The 24,663-nt window shown below is 37.8% G+C and overlaps 2 protein-coding genes across 2 annotated transcripts; both read left to right on the top strand.

Annotated features, from left to right (window-relative positions):
- The first annotated feature begins 477 nt into the window (after window positions 1-477).
- Window positions 478-7,517, top strand: LOC103136595 (neuritin-like protein). The gene is made up of 3 exons (XM_007549911.2): window positions 478-728; window positions 3,341-3,488; window positions 5,375-7,517. The coding sequence occupies exons 1-3, from the start codon at window positions 674-676 to the stop codon at window positions 5,679-5,681; spliced, it is 510 nt and encodes a 169-aa protein (XP_007549973.1). The 5' UTR covers window positions 478-673; the 3' UTR covers window positions 5,682-7,517.
- Window positions 7,518-9,998: 2,481 nt separating this feature from the next.
- Window positions 9,999-20,500, top strand: LOC103136594 (putative sodium-coupled neutral amino acid transporter 8). Its single transcript, XM_007549910.2, has 10 exons — window positions 9,999-10,867; window positions 12,899-13,097; window positions 13,738-13,894; window positions 13,976-14,077; window positions 14,165-14,222; window positions 17,485-17,599; window positions 17,678-17,825; window positions 17,892-18,094; window positions 18,579-18,630; window positions 19,186-20,500. Exons 1-10 carry the CDS (start codon window positions 10,679-10,681, stop codon window positions 19,292-19,294), a joined length of 1,332 nt encoding a protein of 443 aa, XP_007549972.1. The 5' UTR covers window positions 9,999-10,678; the 3' UTR covers window positions 19,295-20,500.
- The last annotated feature ends 4,163 nt before the right edge of the window (window positions 20,501-24,663 follow it).

The following is a 24,663-nucleotide window of genomic DNA, read 5'->3' as shown; positions in this document are numbered from 1 at the left end:
TGTCATGTAGGAATGTTTACCACTGATCCTGGGTGACCCATATAGGTGTATGAAGGGACTGTCCCATGGGCGGACGCTATTCTCCCAAACCAGCCTGGATCTGCGTCAGATTCCCAGGTGAGCTGGATGAACTTATCCTCCCTGGGACATCATCCATCTGCTCAAATAAAGTCTCAAAACACCACAAATCCGTTTCACACTTCTGTGTGAAATGTTTCGGTCCAGCACTGTCATAAAAAGCTCCTTGTTTCAGAATAAAAGCAGTATGCAGGGATGCCAGCAGCCGTGTGTGGCTGAGAACACAATCACCATTAAACCACACATAATTCATTTGTGTTTCAAATAAATGCTCCAGATACTGAAATACCGGAAATGAGAATGCTTTAATCCACTGAGCCGTGTTGGGATGCCGTCATTGGTCCCGCCGTACACACACACACACACACACACTGACATCCTCTTTGCTCTGCATGATGCATTGGTCTCTGTCACTGTTAATCCAGCTCGGTTGTGCCTCTGAGCATTGTCGTACTTTCTGCAATCTGCCAATTTCCCAACGGATTGACAGGGACAGAACATTTTAAAGCACCAGCGTTTTCGTCTGTTTTTGGACCTCCAGCTTGTGGGGGCTTCAGTCCGGGTCAGAGGTGGTTCTCGGCTCCTGAACCCAGCCATGAAGTCCCGTCCAGGAGCTGCAGCCGTGCTGCTGCCCATTGCTCTCTGCCTCAGTAAGGATGTTGCTCTGCTTTAAGCTGGTTTCGTTTACCTTTCTTATTGCTTGAAAAGTTTTATTTATGTCCAATTTATGCTTTTATTTTACTGAGATGTTCGTGTTAAAGTGCTTCTGATAGTTTGAGATAGTGTGAAGATAAAAGTTTACACATTTGAATGAGAATTTTATAAATGTTTTGCTGACATTTTTATATGAAAAATCAAAGGAAGAGCTACAATTTACCGTAAATCTAATTGAACATCAGTTTACTGAATTGCCTTGTTGCTGAAAATGTGCTATAAAAATAAAATTACCTTATTTTACCTTTATGTTTGCCAAATTTACAGCCAAAAAGCAGGAAAATAAAAGTAAACTTACAACTAAAGAAAGTTATTTACGTGTGAATCGATATCAGTTTGGATCGATCCAAAATAATATCAATAACAAATAAGGACCAGAATAAGATCGATACTTCAGTTTTAGATTCCCTCTTGAAATTTTATTTTTGTGTTGTAGTTTTTCAAATCTACCTCCAAACAGACTTTTTATAGATTTGCTCATAAATAATTTTTTGCACTTTATTTATTCATTTAGGAGTAAATGTTCACAAGAAATGTTAATGCGGTTTTAAAGTATTTTCTAGATACCTATAACTTTGTCCAAATTCTGTGCCAAATTTGAACAAAATAATAAAATAAAAAACACCTAAAAGAGATGACACATCAAACTCAAATAAAAAGTATCAGTATTGATGTTGGTGATGCTGGCTCTGTATTCATTTGGTATCTGATCGATATCAAAACATGCAGTACTGCACACCTCAAGTTTACCAGCTGACTGAAACTAAAATATTTAGATTTATTTTATGACATCATCACAACTACAGCTGTAGGTTATTTTTGTTACAGGAGAAATTTTCAATTGTGAAGCCAATCTGTGTTCTTATTAAAGTTCTGGGCCCAAATGTAGGCAACAGATTCAATCCCCAGGTAAAATTATGCACTTCAATAATTAGAGGAATCTTTGGTAATAAAGTATTTTGTTACCTATACTGCTGAAAGTTTAAGAGCGAATAAAAAGCAGAGCGAGCAGACTTAGTGGTTTTATGGTTTAGCTGTTTTAAGCATTTTGTTGCCAATGTTTTGTTTGAACCTTAATAATAGCTGGGAGGATCGCTGCAGAAAAGAAAAGGTATTTTTATGGTGTAATGTTGAAATAATTAAATTTTATTGTAATGAAATGTCAAAGAAAGCAAGCTGTAGTTTTCTATGAAGGAATCCTGCAGTTCTGCCCCTCCTCCACCTGTTGCTGCACACTGCTGTGGAGCTGCCTGTTATTTATTAAGGTAATAATGATTTGAAGCTACAGTTGGGAATATAACCAGCTGCGATCAATTTTTTTAGTGTGTTTTTACACTGTAAGAGACAAAACATTAAAAAGGAATAATATCCAATGCAACAACCATATCTACTTGAAAACTATTGAATTACTGCTAAAATTATCTGGTCTTTATTCTCTGTTTTTCATTTAGTCGTACATTGCTAGCTAAAGCAATAAACATAGTTATAATAACTGTTATAGTTATAACATGTTTGCAGCGGTTCCTGCTTTTTAAAATAATAGCAATTACAGCATTTTATTTTAATTGTTTATTTTGATTTGATACAAGACAACTGTACGTTAAACAGAAGAGTTATTCAACTTGTTGTTGAACTATAATTATGGTGCTTGACTGGTTCTGCTAAAATACATCATAATTAAAATCATACAAGAAGTTCAATGTGAGTCCAGTCCTCGCAAAACCTACATGAAACCCTCATAGACATGTTAGCCCAGTCAAAGCGGTAGATTTGTTCAAATATATTATCTTTGTCCTACAATAGAAAATGTCTGTTGAGACTGATTATAGAAAAACTAGAAAAAAGTAGAAAACTGACTGAATTTGTAATGATTAATTATAAGAGAGTGAAACATTTCAGGGTAAAATAAATAGATAATAAATAAAAAAGGTTTGTGTTTAAAATCCAGGTGTCCTTTATGTTGTTTTTACTTTAATAAAATGATCCCTGTCCCTCTGTAAGGTTAAACATTTATTCATAACTCTGACTCTCATGGAGACAGAAATGATGAGAATCTCAGGGGAGATCCAGAGTTCGCCACACACAGACAGTATTAGCGCCCAGGGAGCAATCAATGCATTGAAATGATATAAATCAACAAACAGAAATTATGTGCTGGAGGCAGGAAGTGATGAAACGTCCCCAAGCTGAGTGCTGCACTCCTGACCCTGGAAGAGCTCAAAAAATCCTGCAAAACCAGGAGGAGACCTTAAACCCAAAGTATTTTATTCCCCTGCTGTATTTAGATAGTTGAGTTAAAGTGCTGACTTAAACAGCCTCAGGGAAATGTGTAATCTATGAGCTGATCAATGTACTCAGACAGCTTGTAAACATTTTGGCCTTGATGGAGCGTAATCTGTCCAGATGAATGGACTAGAACATCTCTGTATTCGGTTGATCCATCTGAGTATCAGATGGATTTCTTTTTGTTACCAAAACATGTCATCTCTTGCTGTATCTTCCATGTTTATCATTAAACAATAATATCTCTGGTTTTCTCCTCCTCCAGGTTTGGCTCCTGTGTGTTTGGGAGCTGCCATCCCCGCTGCATGTGGAACCATCTACAAGAGCTTCGCTCAGTGTCTCATCTCACTCGGGGACAGTTTGGTGGAAACACAGAAAGACCAGAACACACAGGACATCGACTCAATCTGCAGGTGTGTGTTTGTGTGTGTGACGTTGCTTCCCTTTATTACTTACGCTGTTACACCTTCTGTGTCGACTGGAGTTGTGAATGAGAATAAATTACCAGAAAAATTGTTTTTCAGTGGGAAAATTCAAAGATTTGCACAGAAGCACATACAACCCAATTAAGACAATAGCAAAAAATTAAATTTTCAACTGAAAATAAATAGGGAATGTACTCTCATATATATATAAACAAGTTTGTATTGTTAAAGTGCGCTTGTACAGATTTTGTGTTTAATATACATAAATATTAGGACAATATCTTGTGCTTTTTTACGCCTGAATTTGGGTTAAGCTTTGAAATATTCTTTACATTGATTTTTTTCAATTAACATCTATTGTCTCTGGATGCTTCTTTTTTGTTTTTCTGTCACTTATTTATACAATAAAACTTTTAAAAGTGCACAGAAGCAAAACTAAATTGTTTTTATGACAGGCTGCTGGAAAGAAAGCGCCTAAATATAAATATCTGATGTAGAATTGGATCTTTTCTAGACTGTCTGCTGTGTAGACACGACACTTGTTCTTCCCCTTTTTATGCCCAATTGATTCATACGTCAAAGTTAAGAGCCTTAACAAGACAAAAACAAACAAAATGAAACATTACCTAAGAAAGCAGCTATGTTTAACTGTAAAATCAAGTTCATACGCTTCAAAAGTATGAAATAAAGCTTCAAAAGACTTTCAGAAAGTCAGAAGAAATATTAAAAAATGTCTTCAAAATTGTGATACCAATGTTTGTAAAAGATGATGGAGAACAACTCAAAAGTTTTTAAACGTGAAGAAGAAAGCCATTGTTTAAAAAACTTGCATTTTTCAGATCATGTCATAATTACTCTGAAAACTGCAAAAGACTTGACACAGAAGCAGATATTTTAGCTTCCAGCTTGACAATAAGCCAAACCAGGCAGCCAGAGCAACAACAGAAGGGTTGAGATCAAAGGGTGTTCAAAGTGGGGCTCAGGGGCCTTTTGTGGTCCACGGAGTGATTATGTGCGGCCCCCTGACCACAATTCAAGGATAAATTAGTAGAAAACTATTACGTTTAAATTAAAATCTAATATTAGTAGCAACACAAAGCGACCATCTTGTTTTCTTCTGTTGTCATGGCAACGAGGATCCCATCTACTCGTTGAGTTATAGTCTAAAGTACGTTTGGTTTTTCAAATGAAGTCTGACCGAAATCCTGATTTTATTGCTGTAAGATTAAATATTAAATAATACTCCCCCACTCAGCTCCTTCAGACTAGCCAGCAGCAACTAGCAAACACCTGGTGAACCTGCACATCTGCTGAGCTCAGTATTGGAGCCACTTTTCAGTGCACTGCTGGTGAAAATGTTGTTCAAAGGTTAATAGATGAGCGTTGTTGTGATGACTTCCTGAAGGCGGAGTTTCGGAAAGATCAGGAGTTTTTAAAGCGACAGCGAACCAATGTTTTTAAAGTCATATTTGATCAATCAATCAATCAATACAATTTTATTTGTATAGCACATTTCAGCAGCGAGGCATTTCAAGTTGCTTTACATAATTAAAGAAGAAATAAAAACAGTATGTGACATTAATAAATAGATGAAAAGTAAAGATAAAAACATCAAAAACATCGAAGACATCAAAACCCACACTCTAACCCTAATTTAGCCATAAGAAAAAAAAAACATACTTGATAAATGATAAATAAAGCATTTTCTTAACACAGTTACTTGATTGTGTTATGAAATGGAAAACACATAACTCTGTTGGTCCATCTTACTGGAATCCGTCCACATCTGTGGTTGCAACACATTCTCTCCTACAGAGACCCGAACGCTTTCGGTTTCCATTCAGATTTACTCTCCCTATCCTCTCCTCTTGAAGGTCCTGGAATACGTTCCATGTCTGCGCCAGCGCCGCCTTGGCCGGCTGTCCAGGGGAAGCGGCAGCTATCTGGGAGTCTCTCAGACAAGAGTCCAGGAAGACCCAGTTTTCTGGAAATCTCTACGACATGTGCGCCAGCCGGACCACCCTCCCCCCCAGCGCTCTGCCTGCACCCGACAGGCCTGCCACCTCGGACCAGACGAACAAGGAGACTCTGAAGGGCCGTGCACACAAACACGGCTCGGCCAGCATCTCAGCGCTGTTGCCTGTGTGCAGCATGCTGCTGCTGCTGTCCCTCAGGAGTTAGTCACCGCCAACAGAGACGCTCACGCAGCAAAGACTCAACAAGCTGCAGGCTTTTAGACTGGAGATGCCACCGTGAGAGGCTGGGTGATTGTAGTCCGGAGTGAATGCTGTGCTCTTGTGGATTTGCTCTTCAGAGAGCCTGCAGCAAAGTTTCTGGTTTAATGTTTATAGATATAAAAGTTTTTATCTAACTGATGGTCACTGCTCCACCTGCTGTCCAGTTCACAGCGGAGAAGATGTCAGAACATTCAGTTCTGAAAAGGTTGAATTTAATTTATTGGATTTGTTCTGTTTCATTTAAGATGGGGGCATTTTTGATACTGTGCAGAAGTCTTGGGTCTCTTAGTTTCTTCATATTTCTCAGAAATGAACTTAGACGTTTTTGTAATCTTTTTAAAGTTGTCTAGGAAATTGTTTTCCAAGTATTTTGTGTTTAGTTTTAAGCCTGTTATGAAAACAAGACCCCATGACACAGAGAATTACATTTCAGCATCTCTTGAGAAGAGAACATAAAAGAATATAAATGTCCTTTATTGTTCCTCAAGGGGGGAAATTCAGGTGTACCAGCAGCAACGCGACAGGCAGGTCGAAAAATGTAGATTTACACAAAAACAAAAACATAAAAGCAGAACTAGCAATAACATGCTGTTCAACGAGGGCTAATTTACAACATAAGAAAAGACTGCACAGTTAATAAAAACCATAAATGTGCAGTTGAATAAGATGATTTAAAAAATTGTTTAAAAAGCAACAACAAACATTTACCAGAAGTGAAAACAATCAGTGCAAACATCAGCAGGGATGAAAACACTGATTGAGTTTGATGCAGCCGTCTGTCACTGAAGGAGCTTCCCATCGTCAAGCGCAGAGTGTAAGACATCGTCCATTAATGTCCTCGTTAAAGTCCACCTGTCTCCCACCACCTGCATGGGGTTAAAGGGCATCCTAAAAGAGTATTAAGCGTTTTTAGATGAGGCTTGTTGACAGATTTGACTACAAATTGGATAATGATGCATTTCTCAAGTTCTGTGTCGGGTTTTCTAACTTATTCTGATAATCTGTCCTGAAATAACATAAATGCAAGTAAAAATGGAACCAGAGTAGAAAAAACTTGAAAGTAAATTTATTCTGATCAAGATCAGTAGAAGATTGGCTCATTTGAGGCAAATTTAAAGAAAGTATGAGAGATTCAAGACTTTTGCAAAGCACTGTACCCATTCATATATTAGATAAATATTAAAAGTTTAATACTCTGTGCTGGAGCTTACTTTCTGCCAACCATTCCTCTTCCTTTAACAGATTTTTTTTATTAAGCAATTGTTTAAACAACAACATCTGAAATAAAACCTGAATCCAGCAGGAATATTTGATAGAAACTGTTTTCTGTTTTCCACTTCTGAAGAGAAATTCACAAAGAAAATGAGATTTTTAAACAATGCTGTAAATCCTTTTGTACATGTAATCATTTCATGTTTATGCAGCGGCAGCTGTGTGCAAAATGTTTTGCTGTGTAGCGAGTTTTAATAATCAGAAAGTTAAACCCTTCTTGTTTCTAAATTTGGATGTGTAATGACATTTCATCCTCATCATTCAGTTGAACTTTCCCCCCCCAGAACCTATTTTATTAAAAGGTTCTGATTTTAAAAGAAAACTAAAAGAAAGAGGTTCCTCTTAAAGAAAAACAAACTTTTATACCTGTAAAAGAAACTGCTGGAGCTCCTTCCATGTCTGCGTTCTTGTCATGGTTTGTTTGCCTCTTTGTGTAAAACTGATTTTCAAACTTATTGCTGATTCAAAGGAGTGTGAACAGGAATAAAGCAGTTCTTTTAAGAGCGAACTCAGCCTCACTTGTATCGATGTGCGTAGGTGGAACAAGGAGGTGGGCATGTATGCTAAACTTAATACTCTTAAGCCGTTTCATAACGGCAGATTCATGAGCAGATTAATCTTGTCTTTCTCCTCTAATGCGCGATGAAGCGGGTCGTACCTTGAAACCTTTACATTTCTCTTCATCTCCGCGGGTGGAGGATGATTAGCAGTGCACCGGGTTCTCAGTCAAACTCATCTGAGTATCCTTGTTACTGAAAATCAGGATGTGTGAAATCTGTCAGACTTCATTTTTCTGGACTTTCAGAGCTTTTTGAAAATTTGGTGTAAGGCTTGAATTTCCCCTCTGAGGGAGAATAAGAATATTTTCAATCTATTCTGGGCATAATGAGTAACTATCAACAGTCTTATAAGTCACCACTGACATACAAGAATACTATGGTTTTGTTCCTCACACGTCAGAGATAAATTATACGAACAAACTGAACTTTATCCCCTAACATTTGAAGCCTATTGAAGTGTTAATTTAGAGTAAAACTTTAAAATCAGTGTTTGTGTGTGAATGACTGGATGATAGAATTTTAGTGATATAAAGTTAATTTAAATGAGATTTTTCTCTGTTTCATAAAAATCTACCTGGACGATAAATCCTTTTGTCAATACGAATCTCCATTATATAATAAAACAAACAGAAGATGCTTTTATATTTCTAAGGATTTTAAATTTATTCTGATTCAATAGAATAACTAACAGCAAGAATCAAAAATGAATCCATGTTTACTGTTCATCTCCAACATGAATCTTAATCGTTCATATCACTTTGTCTCCAATAAAAACATATTTAAGTCATGATGTCATTTACCAAATTAGTATATTGATGATGTTTTGCCAGGTTATTTAGTTTTGCTCCCAGTATCTCTTGTTTTCTTTGCACATGTAAGCTGAATTTAATCATGTTTGAATTCTTAAACCAGTTAAATTCATTCACATGCAAGCAAAATGAGTCTGAAATGTAAACTTTTGACCCAAGTCATGGAGCTTAAAAGACAGTTATGCCTGGTATCAAAGCACCAATGTTAAAACCTCTGAATTAAAAAAAAAGTTCCAGCAACAACAAAACACCAAAATGTTCTCGCCAAGTTTTGTAGCATTTAGCAAGTAGAAATAAGTAAGATTAGTCTGAGTGAGAAAAGAATGTGTGGATCTTTTTATTCAGAGTATGTAAATATTTGGTTTCAACTGTAAATCCATAAACATATCTAATCTCTCTAAACGCCACCTGGAGCTTGTTTGAATCACTTTAAAGTGTCCTTATCATGACTAAGGCCAATGAAATGGAAAATGAAGAGTCATCATCACGACCTCTGAGTGTTATAAGATGCAGAACAACAGGCAGGGGTTTTATTTTAACGTTTTCCGTCCACAGCAGGTGCCATGCAGCATCAAGCTGGTCAGGGATTATGAAAGCCACGTGCCGTGGATTGTTCTATCCATATGGAAGGATTTGGTGCATCAGAGCATAAATCTGTAAGCTGTATGTCACATCAACTTTACACATATTTGAATTAGAACAAAACAAACAATAAGAGTCCATTTTTAAACTATTAATGCGGTACATTACAAGCAATTTAAGATTTGTAGTTTATTTGAAGTGGCGCCAGTTAGCTCTCCACTATAATCTTTGCAATGACTAAAGCACGTTAACATGGCTAATCTTCCCGTTAGCAGAGAGAAGGAGCAGACCAACTAGGTTTTTATTAACATTTAACACATATAAATGCATAAAAACCCATGAGGTCTCAGCAGCAACCCAGAGTGATGTGTGCTAACCTGCTGCTGCTCCTGTTTAACACACCTATCCACAATAACATGGAGGCACTAAGGCAGGGGTCTAATAGTGGCTCTTTGGACCTTCAGTAATGGCTTTAAATAACTTTGGCTAAGAATTAAAGGGAACCAGTTAATCTTTTAAAATAAAGATGTAAAAATAAATAATGATTTTTGATCATTTTAAAAATTTTCTGCAATATTTGCATTGGATTTCCACAAAGAATGACACTAAAAGTACCAGTGATATGTTTTAAGATTATTATTTTAAATCCAGTCTCTTTTATGTTTATTTAAAATCCTAAAACTAGAAATACAACTTTGGTTCCTTAGAAATTTCCTAGATATCTGTCTAAAAAGTTGTCTTCTTTCAAAAAGCTCTGTGACATTAGCAGCTTTAAGCGAGTTTTATTTGGCTGTCCTGAGAGCAAAATGGCTCTTTAGGTTGTAAAGGTTGCAAATTCCAACACTAAGACATGTACAAAATGACTAAAAATACAAATAATTAAAAAAATATTTATATGTGAAGACATTAAAATAATTAAATTTTTTTTTGAATTATATCTACAGTCTTACACCATAAACTGAAAAGTTTTTACCCCCTTGAGTCAAGAAATGAACTTTTTTGAAACCAACATGGTACTCAGACCTCTGAGATTTTTTGTCCCACGTCTGGACCTTGAGAGTTAACTTCTTGCAACTTATAGATTCACAGAATTCACTCTGACACACCTGAATCAAATGAAAGGCTTGAAGTCAGGCCTTTGCAGGGCTAAATGACTGAATGCCGATGAGCTTAAAGATACTTTACTGACCCCAAAGGTAAATCAAATAATTCAGATGTGTTGGAGGAGATGCATTTAAAAGTTGCCGGACATTAGTTGGACATTCATGTTGCACAACAAATATTGCAATTCTGCAGCTGCAAAAAAATCCACGTGCTGCCAAAGCACCACAAACAGTAACAACAAAAATATTTGTCTGTTTCTCATTGTCATTTTAACTCAGTGTAATATTTAAAGTAAATTATTTACATGGGAAGACTTCCATTACACAGTCCATGCCCTCATTTGCAGTTGTGTTTTGTTTCGCAGCACATCTCAGACGCTTCTTGTTGCCAATAATGAACATAAAGGGACAGCAGTTGACTGAACACAAGCAAACGCTCACTATTGTGTCACATTTTTCACCCCAGTGTGAAATGCTTAACATTCAAAATTAAGACCACGTAAGTGAGGCTGTGTGTGTCTACATACTCCCCACACACCAGTTGCTCATAGTGGTTTCCTGTCTGGGAACGTGTCCTTTGGTTCTGGTGCTGAGTGTTTAAACTGGGTCGGTGTCATGGAGGAACTGGCCCGGGAGAGCATCAGCCTGTTGGTCCGGTCTGCATCTGTAGCCGATCCCCCGAGGCTCGGCTCGTTTGGAGCGGTGTTCATCATGCTGAAGTCCGCGCTGGGAGCGGGACTTCTCAACTTCCCCTGGGCTTTTGGGAAGGCTGGGGGTGTGAACACCGCCATCACTGTGGAGCTGGTGAGTTCAAAGCTAGTTATTCTGGGCTTTCCATCTAATTCAGCCTTCAGTTAGAAAGTTTTGTTGGTAAGTTTTTATGCTGGTGGCTACAATTCGCTTCGGACAAAAATTGCGATGACGTACTTCCGGTGAGCAAACAGCCGCCAGTTTTTGTATGGGAAAACAATTCGAGGTAATGGTGAAAATGTCGTTATTTGTTCTGCGGTCCAATAGGATTTTATTGCTTGCTGGCGGCCAGGACTCTTAAGTCTTAAATGTAACAAAGTAGCTAATATTTGTCCATGATGTAGTGCGCCAGTTCGCTACGAAGCTAAACAATCATCACTTGCACCAAAATCCTGTCAGAAAGATTTTTTTTTGTCCTATCCTGGACTGTAAAACAACCCTCTCTTTTTGTGAACACTGTGCTGACACAAATCTACATTTAATAAAATGTCTCCTCAGTTTTGTGTTGAGTGAATTGTGTTACATAAAACCCCATAAAGTGGCCTAATGGTGAATCTTAATGCTAAGAAACTTCTCAACATTATTGTAGAACATAATTTATCAGTTTTGTCGCCATAAATCATACTGTTTTCAGAGCTTTTTTATTTATTTTTCTCTTCCTTTTTATTTTTGCTTTATTTTCTCCTTCCCCTTCTAGTTTATTGTCTATTCTTCACCTATAACTCTGATTTCTGAGTTGTATTTGAATACTTATTTGCATTACTGCCTTGTTTTTTGAACAAATCTTTCAATAATAAAAAAACATCCCCCACTGCAAAGACAGAAGTACTGAGCTGAAGAACGCAGCTGTTAATGTTAATTAAATATGTGAAGTGCAGCCAACTGAATGACTTCATTCACTTCCTCCACCACCATTGCTAAAACTACAGGCAGACTACAGTTCTAAAATAGAGCAAGAAATCGACATCGTCATTTACAACTAATAGCTTGATTGAAATTTTGCTGGAGAAATCCACTTCAATTGGAGAAATCCCAGACAGAGCAGTGAAGGGAGATGAGAATCGCAATGAAGGCAATGGCCAGCAACCTGCAACCATCTCTCTCTCTCTCTCTTCTTGGTGTGAAAGAGGCCCCCTTTTTCACAGGTGAGCTCTAATGAAGCCTCAGGTTTTAGTGTGGACTTTCACTGAACTGCTTCTGACTGTTGTAAAACATGCTTTCTAAGAACAAGCAAAGAGTCTGAGTTTTATGTTTTTGTTCCAGGATTTTGCTCCTAATTTACAGAATCTTAATACCTGTTCAGGTCCATAATATAATTTCTAATTTGTTAGCATGTGAGGCACAAAAACAAACGTGCTACCACCCTCATAGGTGTGACCCTTTTAAGTATTGTGTGTTTATTAGAGATGTGCCGATCAGGTTTTTTCCTCCCGATACCGATACCGATCACCCATGAGGGCCGATCACCGATCATACACTTTTTCACGAAAATCGGCCCGATTATGATCGGTGACCGATCGATCGGCACACCTCTAGTGTTTATAGAGACAATTATTTGGATCATTTTGCTTTTATCTGATTAAAAATTTCCTAATTTTTGTAAATTGTCATAGTTATAAAAAATGTTGTCTCATTGTGAGTAAATCACAAGTTAATGTTTTTTAGCAGTAGTAATTCTGGGTTGGGTTCTTGCTTGTATCTCCCCTGCCAAGAGGGTTGTAACTTTTAGCAAGATTTGTTAGTCGCTAATTTCTACAGTCTTTAGAGGGATTTAATTTAATGATTCTCTTGAGGTTGGAACTCCTTCTTTACATAGCATTGTCTTAGTTGCTGTGAAATAAGTTGGATTGTGGTTTCTTAAGACAACTTCATTATTTGTTTTTTTTCTTCTCATTTTTAAGTTTTGGTGTTGATGCCAAGGTTAGTGTTTCTGTTGTAGTTATTGTGAAAAATTAAGTAATTTTGAGAAAACAGGCTGTGGTACACCATTCACAGGTGTGTCCATGGCCATAGGTTTAAAATCTTCAAGCGGGAGTGACACCAAGTATGGATTAGTGTTGAACTCTTCATCGTTATCCTCTGCAGGTGTCTCTGGTGTTTCTCATCAGCGGTCTGGTCATCCTGGGTTATGCGTCGTCCGTCAGCAGACAGAAGACCTATCAGGACGTAGTGAGGGAGGTGTGTGGACGAGCTGTGGGTCAGCTCTGTGAAGTCTGTTTTTGCTTCAACCTCTTCATGATTAGCGTCGCCTTCCTGGTGGTGGTGCAAGACCAACTGGAAAAACGTAAGTAAAAGTAGAACTAGCTCAGCAGCTAGTTTATGTTTTGAAAAAATTATGTTTTTTATCGCTTTCTCATGTAAACTCAGGTGAGACTTTGGGTGTTATTGATGAACTTGGTGACCTTGACTGTCAAGGAAACTAAAACTTGGCTCCTGCTCTGAAAGATGTTCTTTTTCAGCTTTCAGATAGTGTGCTTTTCTTTTTCCTTTTTTACCTTTGAGCTGTTTCAGGCAGCAAATGTTCAGCTTTTTTTTCATTTTTTTTCTGATATTTAGCTTCACTATTAATGCATCAAAAATACTTTTTATGCTTTGTGTCATAATCCTCTTTTGACTTGGATATTTGCTCCAAAGCCAGCCTGCAGGTCCTTGGGTCATGTAGCAAACATTGGCTCTTTAAAATAAAGATATTTGCAAACTAATCTGCAAAATACGTTGCTTTGGTTACAGTCTGACTGCAAAAATATTTTTTCATTGAACATTTACAGTAGTTGGAGTATTCGAGGCCAATGTAGCTATGTTAATTATAAGTTGTCACTCAAAATTTAGCCATTTATACGATGTCCCTTCAGATTGCAACAGAATGTAAACAAAAGCTTAGTTTCACTTTACAGGATTCTTTTTGTCTCTTTCTCTCTCTTCAGTGTGTATTTCTTTATACGAGACTGTGACCGGATCAAGTGAGGCAGACATGCCTTACCACTGGTACACTGACCAGCGCTTCGCCCTCTTCATCATGTGTCTTCTCATCATCCTGCCTCTGTCTATCCCAAAAGAAATCGGCATACAGAAATACACAAGGTACTCTGTGTTTATCTCACCTCTGATAACATCACACATATATATTTATTTAATTTTCTGAATGTTTTTTTTTTGTGTCAGTGTACTAGGGACGCTTGCTGCTACGTATCTCTGTGTCGCAGTCGTTGTCAAGTATTATCTAATGGACAGCCACAGGATTATTTACACAGAGCAAAGCCGAGGGTCAGTACCTCTCATTTTTCGTGGATTGTGTGTGTACATGTCTAGCGTTTTATCTAATGTACTTTAGTAAATATGTGTATCTTTCAGAGTCAGTTCCTGGGCCTCCATGTTTAGTGTGGTACCAACCATTTGCTTTGGCTTCCAGGTACAATCATCTTCAACCACATTCAAGTTGTCACTGAAAAGCACAATGTCCTTTAGCTTCCTGTTGTCTTGCACGACTTTCTTTTACTAAGACATGATTTTCCGAGAAATGATTCCTGATTTTGTTGGGTTATTTTTCAAATCCTCTTTTATATTCAAAAACACAAAAACCAATAACATAATTTCCCCTTCGAAGCAATGCCTAAAATATATCAAATGAAATGTAATCATCAAGGCTTTCTATTATATTTGGGCCAGTCTGAGGGAGATGGATTTTCTGACATTAGGCTGCAAAGGAACAACATCATGCAATTGTTACTGAACGTGTTGCCCAGTGTCAGAAAACTGGATTTAAACAAAAAATTCACATTTTCCCTGTTTTTATTTTTCCAATTAGGCCTCAACTGCTTGTAAAAACAGCCAAGCGCTTAAGCAAACCACCCAGACGTTTTCTGAAAATAAGTTAATGTTTCTGGTGTCTGAAAAATGAGCAGTTTCAAAAAATCTCCCGATTGCTGTTACATTCCACTGCACTACACCGTTACCTAGCAACCCCAGGGAAGCCTAACCTCGTTACCTAGCAACCCAAGAGGAATTCGGGCAGGTTTGGTCAGTATGCTCTGTTCAAGGGCTGCTGGAAAAGACACGTATTTATAGTAGTTTACAGTAGTTCACTTACCATCTAGAAACAACTTGCTGCATTTTTGTTGGCTCCACTTCTGCCGTTGGGTGTTATTCAGAGTCTAAGATGTATAGTTGTATAATTGCGCATCTATTTGGAGCCATTTTCATGTGCAAGTGTTGAGTTAGGGGACGTGGCCAGCAGCAGCTTATTTTGATTTAAAGTGACAGGAGGCCCTAAAGCAGCTCATTTTGAAAGGAGCTCAAACTAGGCAGAACTGACCAAACTAAAATCTCATTATCTAAGAATGTTTTTATGTAAAAAAAAAATGTGATGAACCTATTTGTATAGCCAATAGACCTATCCCAACCTGTTCAGGAAAGCCTAATAGGTCACATTTAATAAATCATGAAGAATCCTTTTGTGGTTTTTTTAAACTTTATTTTTTTTTTATCATTTTTAGGGTTTTTTAGTACACATACACATTTAGAACAGTCAGATCCCCCTTTAACACAAAACGCAGAGCATTCAGTTTGACAGGTGCAGTCATGTAATAATCAACAAAAAGCGGTAATTACATCTATTAACAATCGTTATCATTTGTTATAGAAGTTTCAGTTTTTTCCAATATTTGTTGTATTTGTGAGTAGCAAGTCTTAATGAGAAAGTCAGTCTCTCCATTGTATGGATTTCCCCGACTATCTCTCTCCATTCCGAGATCGCTGGCGGTTCCGGGTCCAACCACCTGCGGGTTATCGCTTTCCTTGCTCCTGCTAACAGTACCAAGAGCAGATATCTATCCAATTTCTCCAATGTCTGGGGTAGATAACCCAGGAGCACCACAGCAACATCATATTGCAGATTCAGGTCCATTTTAGCATTGATTTCCCCTATCACCTCCAGCCAAAAGGGTGTAATCTCTGTACATTCCCAGAAGATATGAAAATGTCCCGCAGACTCATTCCCACAGTTCCTCCAACATTTTGCCTTTTCAGTGTTGTTACAGTGTTTACCTCTAATGTTCGGTGTAATAAAAAAACGTACCATACATTTCCAGGTAAATTCCTTCCAAAGGCCTGAACTTGATGTGTGAATCACAGAGTTACATATATTTAACCAAGCATTATTTTTATTTTAGCATCTTTTCCCCATTTTACCTTGATATATGTTGTATCACATTTCCTTCCCATTTGCAGACATGAATATAGTTTGGATATTATTTTTTCAGGGGGTCTTCCGTTACTCGAATCCAATAGGATTTTAAGTATACCTGTCTCTTCCTCCTCCAAGCGCTTTATACTCTTATCGTAGTGGTGTCTTAGTTGGAGGTACCTATAAAAATCAGGTTTTTCCAAGTTGTAGTTATTTTGAAGTTGTATAAAACTTTTTAATTCGTTGTTATTTGTAATCTTCCAATAGCTTGTTATGCCTTTTTGTGCCCACTGCATAAATCTTCTATCCAGTCTTGATGGGGGAAAATCTCTATCGTAGGCAGGCCATCTCAAAATACGGGCATTTCTTTCAATTTGTACTTGTTTTGATATTTTATACCAAACGTCCAACGGTACCTTTGTTCCTAATGGTATTAGGTCAGAATCTATGTGTTTTTTAATGAGATAACGATCTCCAAGCAAGGATTGTAGGGGTGTGTTAGTGTAAGACATGTCTATCTCTTTCCATTTTGTTTCACATGTTGGATCACACCAACCAACTATCACTCTCATCTGTGCTGCTCTATAATAGTCCTCCATGTGTGGTAACGCCCAACCACCCTTTTCCTTTGATAGTTGTAATGTTCGAAATCTTACTCTGGGTTTTTGTTTAGCCCAGGTAAAATTTGAGATTATTCTATCCCAGTTGTGGAATTGTCTGTCGGGTATTTTTATAGGCAAAGCCTGAAAAAGATAGAGAAGCCTTGGTAAAAGGTTCATTTTTATTATATCTATTCGATTATATAGATTCATAGTTAACAACGACCAATGTTGTAGATCCGCCTTAATCTCTTCTGTCAGTGGGGTATACTTGTATTCAAAAAGGTCGGATAACTCTCCAGGGATATTAACCCCCAGATATTTTCTACATTTATTGTCCCAGCAGAATCTGGACAGCTTCTGAATTCTTAGTGATGGTTGATAATTGAATGAAAGGGTTTGTGTTTTCTGCAGATTTAACTTATACCCAGAGTACATGCCAAATATTTTCAATAGGGAAAAAAGGTTAGGTAGGCTGGTCTCCGGGTCAGTTAGCGTCATGAGGATATCATCAGCGTAAAGGCATATCTTGTGCTCTGTGCCTTTAATATTTACACCCATAATATTCTTGCGTTCTCTGATGGCCTGCGCTAGAGTCTCAATAAAAAAAACGCAAACAATGTGGGGCTGAGGGGGCAGCCTTGGCGGCAGCCCCTTTCTAATTGTATTCTATCCATTAGGTCCCCATTAATCTTAATCCTGGCAGAGGGGGATTCATACAGAGACTGAAAACAGCCTATAATTTGATTATTAAAGCCAAATCTTTCCAATGCTAAATAAAGGTAATTCCAATACACTGAGTCAAACGCCTTTTCTGCATCCAAACTGATGGCTATTGATTCTATGTTTTTCATTCTGTCTATGAGAATCCTTCTGTGTTTTGAGTGCAGTGCCATGAAGCCTGTATAGCAATCTACAGCAGTATGGAGAACCAGAATCTCCTCCACTGGGTGGCCATCTCTGTGCTCTCCATGTTCTTCTGCTTGCTCACTTACACTCTGACTGGTGGGTTCACTTCTCAAACATCGGCCTTTCTCCAGAACGTTCTCACCTGCTGACCACGTCCACCTTCTCTTTCACCAGGTGTGTATGGCTTCTTGACCTTTGGGCAAGGCGTAGCCTCAGATATTCTGATGTCATATCCTGGAAATGATGTGGTGATGATCATCTCCAGGCTGCTGTTTGGAGTATCAATCATCACGATATATCCCATTATTCTTCTGCTGGGGAGGTAATTCAAGTCTGAGTGGAGTTTGTGTGGTTTTGTGGATCCTCATGTCGTGTCTGTGTGGAACAGATCTGTGATCCTGAACCTGGTGCTACGACTTCAAATAAATCATTGGGGGGTGGTCACTCATTCGTTTGAGAGTCGCTGCAGAGTCGTTCTGACTGTGGCCTGGATCTCCTTCACGCTTCTGATTGCCATGTTTGTCCCAGACATGGCCGACGTCATCAGCGTCATTGGAGGAATAAGTGCCTTCTTCATCTTCATCTTCCCTGGCAAGCATAAACTTTATTTTATCAATTAGAACCCATTTAAACTCTAAACTCTTGTTGGAACTGGCTGATATTTGCCGTTTGACCATTGAGTCTACTGTCAATGAAATTTATGTCATTAAAAAACTAAACAAATCTATTTCAGATTCATAGACGTACAATCCACTAACCAGTAGAGCTCATTCAAACCAAACAAATACAATTAAATTCAGTCTATGAAAAATATTAATTCAGTTCAATACAATCAGATTCTGAAAATTTTTATTATGAAAATCTGAATAGTTGAAAGATTCTCATCATTTATTCATTTTATAAAAAAAAAAAAAAGCACAGGGCGACAGAGGAAAGCAAAAAACTCTTTTTAGCAGACAGGAAACGTCCAACAGAACCAAACTGATTATCTAAATATATGGTTACACCTTAAATCTGCTTCACTGTTGGATCGATTATGCAATAAAAGTCCTGTGGTGTTCTGTGTATGCTGCAGGTCTTTGCTTAGTGTTCACAATGCAGACTGAAGATGTCTCTCCAAGACTCCGGTGAGTGTAAACTATTTACACATTGCTGTTACATTCACTATGTGCACTATTTAAAGCATGAACAGGGTCATAAATACAATGTGTTGGGTACAAAACTGCTTTCTGCATGCAAACATCCACAATTTCCTAAACTGGTGGTTATAATAAATACCCTATTGCCCTTTTGGATTTTTTTGTTTTTAGTTTGTTGATGATCATCTAATAGTGAAATGCTGTAGATATATTTTCTGAGTTTTTGTGTATGAACTGAGCATTAAACTATTGCTACTGAGAAAGCAAATGCCTTTACAGCCAGAAAAAGCCTGCACAAGTTTAATGGGAGCTGAGCAGGGAGGAAACATTTTCACTTAAAGAGAAACATAAAGGCAAGCAGGTTTGTCAAAGAGATGTTCAAAGCGTAGGAAAAAAGTAGCGGCTTATAGTCCAGAAAACATGATAGTTACTTGATTATGCTATAAAATGTGCTTGTAAAATGCATAATACTGCTTATTTAGTTAAAGATTGCTGTTCTTCTTGTCTTTCTTCTGACTTGTTGAGTTTTGTTTGCCATTGCAGGGACATTTTAAGCATCTGGGGCGTTGTAACAATCGTGGTTGGAGCTTTCATCTTTGGACAGAGCACCACCATTGCTGTGATGGAGATTTTCCACAAGTTCAAAGCTTAACAAAGCCATTTCTCTGCAGCAGAACCTCACCTCTTCTGGCGAACTGGACATTGATTTTTCATGGCTGGCTTTTACTTGTACATATATACGTTTTGTCTTCTTGAGCAGAACATATGTTTATGGAATATGTTTGTGTGCAGTGCAATTTTCAGTTTGAATGGATTTTATTTTAACGTTTGTGTAATAAGTCTGTATATATATTTGATTATGGTTAAGCATGTTTGCAGCAGAAGTATTATACAGATGATCCGTGTCTTTTTGAGTATTCATGTATTACTGAACCTTGCCAGGGGGCGCTATTGCACCATTTATAAATTACTGAACTGTCCCCCCCCACTCCACATCATTCATGAAACTGTTTCTTGTCGATTTAGGCAAGGGAAAACAAGCTTTTGTCCCCTTTCTGCTCACCTCTGTGACCATTTGCTTGAGTGAAATAAGAAGAATGCTTTAAATCTTGTTTCTTTCTGGGTCCTGAGCACTTCTCTGTTCTCTTTTTCCCCTTCCCAATCTAAATCACAGCAGCAGTATAAATCTGCTGTAGAAGTGAACTGTTTACTATTTATCCTCTTCAAGCTTAAATGAGTTGTGGGTCGCAGCTTGCAGCCGTGCACATGTGATTTACAGTGAATCTACAAACCAGTTCTGTCAGGCTCTGGAGTCAGAGGGGGGCGATTATCAGCAACATATCAGGCTGAAATTCAAGAATCAAGCAGATGACGCATGTCTGCCTGAACTCAGAGAAAATGATTTTTTTAAGCATGAAAATACAGAGCAGCTTTAATGGATTCCTCTGTTATGTAATGGATGTTTTCATCTTGGGTGGAACTGCTCGTAGTGGCAAAACCTGTGACACTCTGCTTGTGTTTAGTCCTCGGGATTATAGTGTGACCTGGCCAAATGTTTAAATCCATTAAATGCAGCTGGGAAAAAATGCTTGAAAATCACACAGAGCCCCTCACAAATCCTGCAGCTGCTCTCTGGCTTCATAAAGTAAACATGGTTCTAAGTAGCATGCAGCTTTCAAAAGATTAACACCTCTGCTGTCTGAACACATTTGCAACATTTGAGACCTTTCTGTCCAGAAATATACGGTTTAATTTGACATTTTCATTTTTATAGTCATTATTCAATACCAACAGATGAGAGACTGTCATTATTTCACAGCTTAAAGCAAAATTGAGAATAAAATATATATTTTTTTTACTATTGTGTCTTAGATCCAGGCGCCATGCTTCAATTTCAATTGGCTCAACCTGCATGACTTTAGGCACATCTGAACCAAACTTTCAAGTATCAGTTTTTAGGCACAGATGTAAGTGACTATTGGCAATGTGGCAATTTATTTAACCCTTAAGAAGCAGCCAAGTTGTTATGGTGTCTTCTGGTAGGAATCAGGTTAATTTTGCAGGTTTTGACACTTCATTACAATCTAGAACTAATTACTCCAGTTTATTTTATTACAGATTTACTTAAATCTTCACTCGAGATGTGTTCATGATGCATTTTCTTTCTCTAATGATTCCCAACAAACCGCTGAGACCTTATAAAAATGAAGCATCTGTACTAATCAAATTGGCATCTCCTAATTATAATTTCTTAAGTGAGAACAATAAGCATAAGAGGGGCTTAGGACTTCTTAATATTTCATGATTCACCAAACTGTAAAATGATTTTCTTGAGCATATTTGACTCTCTTGAATGTTTGGGAATCAATGTAAAAGGTCAGACACTAATGTTATATAAAAGCCCCAAATATGTGGAAAATGTTTTCAATCAATTTAGCCAGCTCTTATCGGTCAAGTTGAATACATCTGAAATCTGTGGAGTCAGGAAAAAAGACAACAAAATCATGGCTATGACTTGTTATAATTAAGTCTTTCCCAAGAAATAAATGAGTAATTACCATTCTTATTATTCTCGTTCCATTAATTAAGTCGCGGCCACAATTTTTTTTTCTCCCATGTCACCAGACCCATTTCATAGATCAAATAAAACAACCAACAAATTATTTTCCTTTGTTGTTTTTTTGATTTCTTTTTACATAAAGGGAGGACATAATAAAAACGCAACATTGACATAGAACTTGCAACATATAAAACAAAGACAAACACAACAGCTATTTATATTACATTGAAGTTTGAATACATGACATAAAACATATTGTCTATGTATGATGATATGAAACATTTACATTGTCATGCATAGAATGACAATATAAAACATTCTTGTGTTTATTTCAAACAAACACAAGAAGTTATTCCTCCCCTTTACATTACTGTAAAGGGGAGGAATAGATCCAACTTTTCCATTTTTGTTTATTTGGTTTTGTTTGTTTTCTTAGTGTAGTGGTGTAAATAGCATTTCTTTTTAAATAAAAAGACATAATAAAATGCAACATTGGCATAGAGCCTGCAACACTTAAAAGAAAAACAAACACATCAACAGCAATTTACATTACATTAAAGAAGTGGAATAGAGCCAAAATCAAATAAAAACTTTCCTCCCATATTTTGCTTTTCTTTTTTTTTCTTTTTTTTGCAATACACCTGCAACATTTAAAAGACAAACACAACAACAGCAATTTACATTACATTAAAGTTTGAATACATAGAATGATGATATAAAACTTTCAACTTTAAACAGAAAAACACAGGAAGAAACTATTTACATTACTGGAAAGAGGCAGAATAGATCCAGCCTTTCCATTTTTGTTGAGTTTTTTTTATTTTGTCAGTTTCTTAGCATTTGTTTTAACAAAAAGGAGGACATAATAAAAATGCAACTGACATTGATCTTGCAACATTTAAAACAAAGACAAACACAATCAACAGCTATTTACATTGCGTTATGAGTTTGAATACGTACAATGATGATGTAAAACGTTCAACATTTAAACAAAAACAAACAAGGAGGCTCTTCACTGTAAAGAGGCTGAATGCCAAGTCCTTTCCTTTTTTGTCGTTTGTTTTTTAAGCATTTTTAAATTAAAGAGTTCAATAAAAATGTAACATTTACATAGAACTTGCGACATTTAAAACAAAACTGCACTGTATGGCCTGTTTCAGGCCACTTCATGTATTTGAAGGGAGTGAAAGGACTCATTCACACTCTGCTGATGGCAAGCTACTGGATTGTAGCCACAGGCTGACAGAAGTGAGGCTGCAAATTTTTGTGCCATGTCGTGTCTGACCAACACCAGCTGGCAAGGTGGGTGAAGTGGGAAAACAAACGGCAAAGGGTGGACAGACCGGGAATCGACTGCTGTTGCAGTGGTTCCCAACTGTAGTCCTTAAGTACACATGCCTACATGTTTAAGATGTCTCCTCTTCCTACCAAACTCCTGACTCAAATGAATGGCTGATTGACAGACAGACTTCTGCAGTATCTGGTTGCTGCAGAAGAGGTCATGCAATCATTTGAATCAGGTGTGGTGAAACAGACACATAACAGAGTAATCTTTACATGAATTAAAATACTAATAATCTAAAATACTTGTTAGATTTAATACTTATAATCTAACTACAACAAAGAGCTATTCACATGACTTTAAAGAGGTTGAACTTTGATGAGATGGCGTTTCTCTTTCAAGTCTTTCTTCTGCCAGGTTCTGTATTCTGCTTCTTTCTGGAACGCCTCTAAAATCTCTCTGGCCTCCATCTCATAGTTCTCTGCCTCGATTCTAAGGGCTTTTTCCTTTTCCAGCAAGAGGGTGAGTTCCTGGATATCTTTGAGCAGAGATCTCCGTTTCTTGTCCTCTGCCTGAAGCTTGTTGGTAAGGAGTTCGGCCTCACCTGTGAGGGTTTCTGTCATCTTACAGGCTTTCTCTAAACCCTGGTAAAGTTTACCACTTACCTTTTCCAACTTCAACTTACCTCTTTCTACCTCTTCTCTTAGAGCCCTTTCTTTCTGCAGCTCTTTGTCTGTTTCCTGCTGAAGAGACTCTACAGTCTTCAAGAGAGAAGCCTTTTCAGTCTCTCTTAGACTTTTCTCTTCTTGGAGCATTTTCTCTAGCTTTTGGAGTTCCAGTTCAAATTTCTCCCAGTCATCCAAAGCAGTCTCAGCCGGACCATCCTTGGACGTTTTCTCCATGTCCTCAAGATTTTTATTTAGTTGCTCTGTGATCTCCACAGCTTCCTCTTTGTCTGCCTCAATTTGGGCTCTAAGTTCTCGTTCTGTTTTCAGTTCTTGCTCCAGTATTTCTAATAAATTCTCTGCCTGGACCTGTTGGGTTTTCTCTTCTTGGAGCATTTTCTCCAGCTGTTGGAGCTCCAGTTGAATTTTGTCCCTCTCTTCTTAACTTTGAACTTTGATGAGATGGTGTTTTTCTTCTGCTTCCTTCTCAGATTTCTCTAAAATCTCTATGGCCTCCATCTCATAGTTCTCTGCCTTGATTCTAAGGGCTTTTTCCTTTTCCAGCATGAGGGTGAGTTCCTGGATATCTTTGAGCAGAGATCTCCGTTTCTTGCCCTCTGCCTGAAGCTGGTTGGTAAGGAGTTTGGCATCACCCGAGAGGGTTTCTGTCATCTTATAGGCTTTCTCTAAACCCTGGTAAAGTTTATCGCTTACCTTTTCCAACTCCAACTTACTTCTTTCTGACTCTTGTCTTAGAGCTTTTTCTTTCTGCAGCTCTTTGTTTCCTGCCGAAGAGACTCTACAGTCTTCAAGAGAGAAGCATTTTCAGTCTCTCGTTGGACCCTTAAGACTTTTCTCTTCTTGGAGCATTTTCTCCCGCTGTTGGAGCTCCTGTTGGATTTTGTCAACCAAAGCAGTCTCAGCTGGACCCTCTGTGGACTTTTTCTCCATGTCCTCAAGCTTTTTAATTAGTAGCTCCACAATCTCCACAGCTTCCTCTTTGTCTGCCTCAATTTGGGCTCTAAGTTCTCGTTCTGTTTTCAGTTCTTGGTCCAATACTTCTACGAAATCCTCTGCCTGGACCTGTAGTGTTTTCTCTTCTTGGATGGTTTTCTCCGCTGTTGGAGCTCCAGTTGAATTTTGTCCCTCTCATCTGAAGTGATCTCAGCGGGACCCTCTTTGGACGTTTTTCTCCACATCCTCAAGCTTTCTAATTAGTTGCTCTGCGATCTCCACGGCTTCCTCTTGAGAGTCTGCCTCAATTTGGACTCTCTTTTGGTTTTCAGTTGTTGCTCCATCATGTCAAAGAAAGCCTCAGCAATTTTGAATTGATCCAGATTTTCATTTTATGCCTCAATCCTCAGCTTTCTTTCTCTCTGGAGCATTTCTTGAAGCTGTCTTACATCAAGGTAAGGAATGTCCTCATCTCGAACTTTGATTTCTGTTGAATGTTCAGTGGAAACTTTCTTCAACCCTTCACAGTAGCTAGAGCATTTTAGGGGAACCTTGAAGGC

The sequence above is a fragment of the Poecilia formosa genome, unplaced genomic scaffold (assembly GCF_000485575.1).
Source record: "Poecilia formosa unplaced genomic scaffold, Poecilia_formosa-5.1.2 Scaffold33, whole genome shotgun sequence".
Classification (NCBI taxonomy): Eukaryota; Metazoa; Chordata; class Actinopteri; order Cyprinodontiformes; family Poeciliidae; genus Poecilia; species Poecilia formosa.
This window is presented reverse-complemented; position numbering and strand designations above follow the sequence as displayed.